At 34.6% G+C, this 9,081-nt stretch overlaps 1 protein-coding gene and 1 pseudogene across 1 annotated transcript; one reads left to right on the top strand and one right to left on the bottom strand.

Moving 5' to 3' along the window:
- Positions 1 to 678: 678 nt before the first annotated feature.
- LOC116072681 lies at positions 679 to 4,569 on the bottom strand (annotated as a pseudogene).
- Positions 4,570 to 5,121: 552 nt separating this feature from the next.
- LOC116072434 (olfactory receptor 7G2-like) lies at positions 5,122 to 6,066 on the top strand. Its single transcript, XM_031343901.1, has one exon. The coding sequence runs from the start codon at positions 5,128 to 5,130 to the stop codon at positions 6,064 to 6,066; it is 939 nt and encodes a 312-aa protein (XP_031199761.1). The 5' UTR covers positions 5,122 to 5,127.
- Positions 6,067 to 9,081: the final 3,015 nt, after the last annotated feature.

Genomic DNA, 9,081 nt, shown 5'->3' with positions numbered 1-9,081 from the left:
CACTTTTTCCAGGTATTAATGATTGCTGTATAAAACATAATGACATTGTTCCTGAAATTATTAAAAAGCTGTATAAAAAGCATCATGTTCTCCATATTACTTCACAATTGACCCATTTACAGATGTTTTTGTTCACATGAATATTTTCATTTTGCTTGACTTATTTTTACTAATATATTTTCTTATTGGAACCAGCAAACCTAATTCTAATATTAGATTTAACTAGTTAGTAAGATATATTCTTTTTGTTCTTTACATATATCCTACATGTACATAAGTACATATTTGATAGGAAATCTTAATGTAAGTATATGAAAGACTTGGGGATAAATGATGTGTTACTCCTGAGACAGAATGGGAAGATTAGAGGATGTCCTAGTTTGCTTTCAGTTGCTGCAAAATACTAATTAAAAACAATTTAAAACTAATTAAAAACTAATTAAAAACAATTAATGAAGGACAGGATATCACTTTTCATCATTGAATGAAGCCAGGGCAGATATCTGATTATAGAAAAGGAAGCAGAGACTTTGGGAGAAAGATGGTTATGGACTTTCTTCCCTGATTCTTTACCTAAACTATGAATATATCTGAGGTCTACATAACCATGGATGACATTCTACAAAGTGAGTTTAGTTCTTATTCCAAACAGTAATGAATAAAATCTACCAGAGATGCTTACAAGTATATAACGTTGTCTGTAACAAACTGTATGATGAGGATGCTGTCTTTGTAGGAGTCTTCATTTGTTGTATCACTCTCTGTCTGTTCAAAAGTCATTTTAGCCAATGCACATGCAAGCACTGGATTAAGGATCTCATAGTAAAATACAGAAAAGTTAAGAACCAGTCCATGGTTGATTGGATTTGTAGGTTGCATCTTTCTTCTTTATATTAAATTCATCTTGGTATGCTCCTTGGGATTTTTCTACCATTTGTTTATGACCATTGACACAAGCTACTTCAGTAAGATATTGTAAATAATCTCCCTTCATTTTCAGATGGACCTTACACTCTGGATTAGCTACATTGGCTACTAAATATTTATCCAACAATTTTAGGACCATGGTGCAGATTGACCTCAGCTCCAATTTCACTTTCTATTGATAGTCCTTGATCATCTGCAATTTCTTGTTGGAGATATCAATCTTCTGTTAGATGCACAACATGACTCTCAAAGCAAATTTGTTGCCCCACCCACATTCTTATAGGCCAACAATTCATTCAATTCATTGAATTGATTGAAATCATTGGACAGCTCAGAGTCCTGTTACATCATGGCTTTCAAGCAGGTAGTATTGTTTTCATAGTGCTCAGTCAACTTGGACTTCTGAATCAGCTCAGTCTTCTGTATAGTGAGCATGGGCTATCTCTGAGCCAGATCAGAATCCTTCTAGTCTCCACAGACACAACAAGAATGCATATAAGATTTGTACTATCATCAATTAGACACTTTTGTTCATCTGTAAAGGAAAATGAAACTTTTCAGATAAATAATGTGGGATACATGTGTAAGAACAGTAAGATACAAGTGTTTTCTGGAAATGTCTGAAGCCAAAATAATAATGTCTTACCAAACTTACTACCTAAACATGAACTCAATAAGGACAACAGCAATGGGCTAATGCAGATTTTTGAAATCCCCTAAAGCTTTACTTCTCCACAAAGAATTCCAAGCAACTAAGAAATGCTGAAAAGGGTAGAAATAAGATCCCTCTGGGAAGAGGAAATCAATTGGTATTTGATAATAATTGATCAGTCTTAAAAATATGTGTATAACATAGTATACAGACTGAGTATGTTATATTTAGAAATATGCATGTGTTCACACATGTAAATTAATAAAAAAACAAGGTCATTAATTTGAAAAAGAGATTTGGAGGTACAAAGAAAGATTACAGTGAGGAATAGTGTGCAACAAATGATATAATTATTTCCTTAAAAATAAAAATATAAATGTACACATAGACAAAAAGAAATCAAAGATTAAAAGCCCCCAATGGAATTATCACATGAGTGATGATGAAACAATTTCTACACTCTCTCTTTAAGGATAGATACTCAAGAGATGAGAATGGTAATATAAGAGTTACTCTAATAAACACCTTTGGATATTAAGTCCTTGGGGAGACAGACACTAGAATCAATATCCCATTCAATAGGTCTGTTCAATTCAGGAAACAATATTGGTGACCTTCTTATGTTTTCCACACTGGCATATTTTCTATCTTCAATATAAAATTAAGATTTGCAGCCACTTCTGATCATATCAAGTCCTTAGTAATGGTTTGTTTAGGTAAGATATAAATGTGTAAATCACTCATGATTTGATTCATTTTATTTCAAATATGGTTTCATATAAACAGACCTATAAAATATTTATTTCATTTATTTTCCAGTCTTAGTATTCAAATGAAGAGCTATCCAAAAGGTATTTTAACATAGTCATTCCTTTGATTTTTTTCATAATTCTCAATATACATATGTTATCTGTTTGAAGTTTCTCAATTTCTATCACATATTATTTTTTCTAATAAGGTTATGAATTTTTGTGTGAGAATTTGTAGAAGTAAATCAGAAACTCAGACAGCAAAGGCAGAATGGTGGTCTTATATGTTGAATGCTCTGAGTATTTTCATCTTATTTACTTCTAGCAATAAAATAATCTCACGGTGTTCCTCAAGATATGATGAAGCCTAATAGACAAATATTTGTTTATATTCAGTATGAAAAGTTTTATGTGAATGAATGGGAAATGATTAGTATAGTCAATCAGCTATTTGCTAGTATACAAATAGTACCCACATCTGATTGTTTGAAAAGTTGTATGCTGTGGTTTGCTTCATAATTTCTTCTTCAGTTCCCAATTGCACCAATTAAAAACTAATTGATTAGCTACTTCTATATTATGAGAATGAATATACTATTTCACTATAGGGACATAAATGGTAAGATCCTGAGTGTTTTATGGACATAAATAGTAAGATCCTGCAGTTTTATATATGTTACATAAAAAATGACTTTTGTATTTTGAGCATTACATATTGTGTTCATACACATACATATCTAAGTTTTCTCTTCTATAGACAGGGTGGTAGGAAAATGTAAGAACTCTAAATTAGACATAACTTTCTACATATAAGTGGAAATCAGTTTTGGTGACCATTTCTTAAATATCACATTATTGTATTCTTAATATTTTTCTTTTATTATTCTATGTATTTTTTAATGATAGAAAAACTAAACATTCTTTTCATTTCATTTTCAATGCTTACCAGAATGTATGTATAAGTTGAAGTTTGAAAATATGTTTCACTGACAAAATGTCAGTAAGGATAAAAAGAAAGAGAAGGCCTTATTTTCTGATTGTGGGCATTAAGCTAATACACTTGATATGGAAAACAGTATGCAGGTTTTTCCACAAAAATTAAAAATGATACTACCATATAAAACCAATCTATCTGCATAGACCTAGGGTATATAGCTAAATGTCTTTGTATATTTTCGACAGAATGTCTTGTATTATGTTGATTGTGTAGGCATTCAGAGTGGAAAGGAATAGTAGCCTGGGCGATATAGTGAGTGCAAACCAGACTGGGCACACACTGAAATTCTGCCTCAAAAAGATAAGAACTGGGCATCTAAGTCAGTGGAAGAGAGTCTCTCATATCTTTCATTTACATATATGTATAAGATATATATGTGTGTATACATATATGTATAAGTATACATCATATACATATACACATATACATACATATATACATATATGTTTGTGTGTGTATATATATATATGTGTGTGTGTGTGTGTGTGTGTGTGTGTGTGTGTGTGTACATATTTGTACACATTTAAGATAGGACCATGTCATGAAAATAGAAAGAAGACAACAAGAAAAAAGAGGTTATGAGGAAGGAGGAAAGGATAATATAATAATGAGTCATAAAAGACATAAAAGCAGAAAGATGACTATAGGAATGAAATAAAATACAGGGGTATTTATTAAATATTAATAAAATGCAAATAGTACAGATTAAGGGAGAAATGCCAACTAAGCTGGATTATTTATGAAAATATAGTAAATAAATCTACTACTATTGATGTTTGTTTAAAGAGTAAAAGATACATTTCAAGTAATGCTCTCATTTTGCTATTTCCTTTTTAAATTAGAGATTGTTTTGTAAATTAAAGATAGAAATTATCAGTACATCACACTCAACTGTCTAATGGCAATAAATATGACATTTTTGGATCATTAGATATTGTTTAAGTGTTTATAAACTCTGTTTACTAAAAGTTATGCTGGTAGATTCTTGTGCATGGAAAATGATATTATTTCAATTATGTAATTGCTGTCCCTAATGGAATGAAGGGGATTTACTCTTTCAAACAATATAAACTTTCCATTATTGAAAATAGAAAATTGTTTCCTGAATGAAAGTGTTTATAACATTACTTAAAATTATGCTTTATCAAAGGGCAATAGAAGAAAGATGAAATGATGCAGAACTTTGTACATGAAAATATTTGCTCTTTACAGAATTTTACCCTGCAGATAAGAAAGATCTTCATTAAGTATACATTTTTACAAAAAATGTATTATGCCTGCAAGGTTACTTACCAGGTAAAGATTCTTACTGACAAGACTGACAACTGGAGTCCTTGCCTCGGGATTCAAGTTACAAAAGGAGATAACTGACTTCTATATTTTTGTTTTTTCAAGACAGGGTTTCGCTGTGTAGCTTTGGCTGTCCTGGACATCACTGTGTAGACCAGGCTGGCCTTAAACTCAGAAATTTTTCCTGCCTCTGTCTCCCAAGTGCTAGGATTAAAGGCATGCGCCACCACTGCCAGGCTGAGATATGGACTCTTAAAAGTCCTGTTCTGAAATCCATATATGGGTAATTGTACAATAAATTACACACCCAAGTATGTTAATAATGAATAAAACATTAGGTATCACAACCAACCCAATGGAATTAAGTACTGTCTACACATCTATATCTTAAAGGAGGCTGAGAGATGAATTGAGAGTAAAAGTTTTATCACTAAGATGTCCCCAAGCTATGCTGTAGCATGATGTCCCCACATATAATTTTACTTGGTGTTTCTATTAGGTTGGTCAGCAACATGGAACCTGGAAACCAAACAGGTGCACATTACTTTTTTCTAATTGAGCTAACCCATGATCCTACAATGGAGCCCCTCATCTTTGGCCTCTTCCTGTTTTTATATCTGGTCACAATTCTGGGAAATTTGCTCATCATCATTGCTGTCAGCTCTGACTCCCATCTACAAACACCGATGTACCTCTTTCTCTCTAAACTTTCATTTGCTGACATCTGCCTAAGCACAACTACCATTCCAAATATGTTGAAGAACATCCACACACAGGATCAGAGCATCAGTTACACAGGCTGCCTCACTCAGGCCTGCTTTGTTCTGAATTTTGCTTTAGTCGAAAGTTGTATCCTTGCTGCAATGGCCTATGACCGCTATGCAGCTATTTGTCATCCCCTGAATTACACAGTAATTATGAATCCACGTTTCTGTGATCTGTTAATTCTACTGTCCCTGATCACTAGCATTGTGAACAGCTTATTACAGTGTCTGATGGTACTGCGTCTATCATTTTGCACAAATAACGAACTTCCTCTCTTTTTCTGTGAACTTGCTCAAGTCATCAAGCTCGCTTGTTCTGATACTCTCATCAATTATATCCTCATATATCTTGCAACATTTATATTTGGTGGAATTCCAGTCTTTGGAATCATATTCTCTTATACTCAAATTGTCTCTTCTATTTTGAAAATATCTTCCCTTAGAGGAAAGTACAAAGCCTTTTCTACCTGTGGGTCTCACCTTTTAGTTGTCTCTTTATTTTATGGTGCAGGAGTTGGAGTTTATGTTAGCTCTGCAATTCCTGTTTCCCCTCAGACAACTACAGTATCATATATGATGTATACAGTCCTTCCTCAAATGTTGAACCCTTTTATTTATAGCTTAAGGAATAGAGATATGAAAGAAGCCTTAAGAAAACTCATTGCTAAGGTATCAAGTGTTCTCTGACCGTTTTTTTTTTTTAATGAGACTTGAACTAGTCATGTATTTTATAGAGACAGAATTCCTAGTGAGTAGGAATGTCTGTTGTTGTCTTCTATGTACCATATTAACCTAAAATATCTAAATATATTCTGTGATTTATCAGTTTTTTATTTTTCTGTAATGATAATGAATTCTCATCATATTACATCATATATTTTGTATATACCATACAAACAGAAGCAAGTAAAATCTTGAAAATTTATTAATTTCAATATGTATACAAATCTAGAAAAGTAAATACATTGACAGAAATGAGATGTACATACAATATATGCACTAATTAATATATAGATGAATGAAAAAGTAGAGTAAGTGGATTTGAGTGAGAAAAAGTGTTGATTCATTGAAGTGGTTGGGAAGAATAAAATGAAGTGGATATAATATAATTCTTTATTCAAAATATAAAAATGTATTCCTAGGAAATGTATTTGGGAAAGTGACTTTTACCAATTAAGCTTATATTTATATTTTTAAAATTTATTTTTATTCTTTAATCCTTTTTTACAGTCTACATTTCATTCCTCTCCAAGACTGCTACCCAATAGCTCCTCTCCCACCACCCCAAACTCATGCTATCACGTCTACCATCTCCCTCAGGCCTCAAGTCTCTTGAGGCTTAGTTAGATGCTTCTTATCTCACTGAAGCCAGACGAGGAAGTCCTCTGCTGTATATGTGGCAGGGGCCTCATATCAGCTGAAGTATGCTGCCTGGTTGTTGGCTCATTGTCTGAGAGATCTCAGGGGTCCATGTCAGTTGAGACTGCTGGTCTTCCCATAGGACTGTCCTCCTCCACAGCTTCTTCTAGGTTTCCCCCTATTCAACCACAAAAGACCCCCAGCTACTATCCCAATCTAGTATCTACATTGGACTCTTTCAGTTGATTGTTGAGCCTCTTAGAGGGCAGCCATACTAGGCTCCTGTCTGCAAGAATACAATAGCATCAGTAACAGTATCAGGGTCTCAGGCTTCCCCTTAAGCTGGATCCAAATTTGGGCCCATCACTGGACCTCCTTTCTCTCATGCTTTTCTACATTTTTGTCCCTGCAGTCCCTTCAGACAGGACCAATTCTGGTTCAGGGCTTTTGACTGTGGAATGCCAACCCCATCCCTGCACTTGATGCCCTGCCCCTCCACTGGAGGTAGACTCTATAAGTGTTCCCTTTCCCACCATATAACCCTTCATTCATTGTTTCTCCCTTTGAGTCCGAAGAGACTCTCCTTGTCTCCCAGGTCTCTGGTGTATGCTAGAGGGTCTCTCCATCTCCAATCTCCCGAGGCTACCCGTTTTCATTTTTTCTGCTGGCCCTCAGTGCTTCAGTACTGTTCCCACCCCCCTTCACACACACACTATCTTATCATGTACCCAAATGTACATCTCTGTCCCCTCTCCCAATGACGTCCCCCCTCCTTCTGCTCCTCATACTTCTTTCTTCTCCCTCCCAATTGGGATTGACATATTCTCACTTGGGTTCCTTCGGTTTTTTAATCTTCTTGAGTCCTGTGGGTTGTATCCTGGTTATTCTGTTCATTTTTGGCTAATATCCACTTATTAGTGTGTACATACCATGCATGTCTTTTTGGGTCTTAGTTATCTCACTCAGGATGCTATTTTCTAGTTCCTTACATTTGCCTGCAAAACTCAGTATGTCCTCGTTCTTAATAGCTGAGTAGTATTCCATTGTGTAAATGAGCCTCATTTTCTGTATCCATTCTTTTGTTGTGATACATCTAAGTTGTTTCCAGCTTCTGTCTATCAAAACAAGGCCACTTTGAAACTAGTGGAACATGTGTTGCTGTGGTATGGTGGAGCATCTTTTGGATATATGCCCAAGAGTGGTATTGCTGGGTGTTTTAGGTAGATTTATTTCCAATTTTCTGAGGAACCTCTCGATTGATTTCCAGAATCATTGTACCACTTTGCAATCCCACCAAAATGGAGGAATGTTCCTCTTTCTCTACATCCTTGCCAACATGTGTCATCCCCCGAGGTTTTGAACTTAGCCATTCTGATTGGTGTAAAGTAGAATCTCAGGGTTGTTTTAATTTCCATTTCCGTCATCACTAAGGATGTCAAAAAAATTTTAAAGTGCTTCTCAGCCCTTCAAGATTTCTCTGTTGTGAATTCTCTATTTAGTTTTATAGCCCCACTTTTGATTGGGTTGTTTGGTTTTTTGGCAGCTACCTTCTTGTGTATTTTATATATTTTGGATATTAGCCCTCTATCAGATGTGGGGTAAGTGAAGTTTTTTTCCTAATCTATAGGTTGTTGGTTTGTTCAAATAGAAGAGAAAGTGGGAAAGATTCTTGAACTCCTTGGCACAGGGAGAAAATTTCCTAAACAGCATTCCTATGGCTCAGGCTCTAAGATGAAGAATTGATAAATGGGACCTCATGAAACTGGAAAGCTTCTGTAAGGCAAAAGACATTGTCAGTAAGATCAATTAGGCTTTTAAAAGTCTCATTAGGGTAAATAATTACAGATTTCAAGTTTTATCATCCTACTCTTCAATAGAAGCTTAAACTTTGTTTAAAATATGATATTTCACCAAGACATTCTCTCTTTAATTTCTGTTTTATTTAAAGTCTTAAGAGTCTTTGCCTTGAATAAATTTTTGTTTTGAAAAAGTGTAACAATCTGAACACTTTGCAGATTTTTAACTTTGAACATTTTAAAGGATAAAGAGACTCATGTCTCCAGATGCATATGTAGCAGAGGACAGCCTTGTTTGGCATCAATGGGAGTGGAAGCCCTTGGTCCTTTGAAGGCTTGATGCCCCAGTGTACGGGAATGCTAGGGGGGGTGAGGCTGGAGTGGGTGAATGGGGAAGCACCCTTATAGAAGCAGGGGGATGGGGAAGGGATAGAGGGTTTGTAGTGGGAAAACCAGAAGGGGATGCCATTTAAAATGTAAATGAATAAAATAACCAATAAAAATTTTTTTTTTCATTCTGAGTTTTTTTTTTTTTATTTTAGATATT

Source organism: Mastomys coucha, unplaced genomic scaffold, assembly GCF_008632895.1.
Source record: "Mastomys coucha isolate ucsf_1 unplaced genomic scaffold, UCSF_Mcou_1 pScaffold23, whole genome shotgun sequence".
In the NCBI taxonomy this organism is placed as follows: Eukaryota; Metazoa; Chordata; class Mammalia; order Rodentia; family Muridae; genus Mastomys; species Mastomys coucha.
Note: the sequence above shows the minus strand (reverse complement) of the source record. Positions and strands in the feature narration are given on the sequence as shown.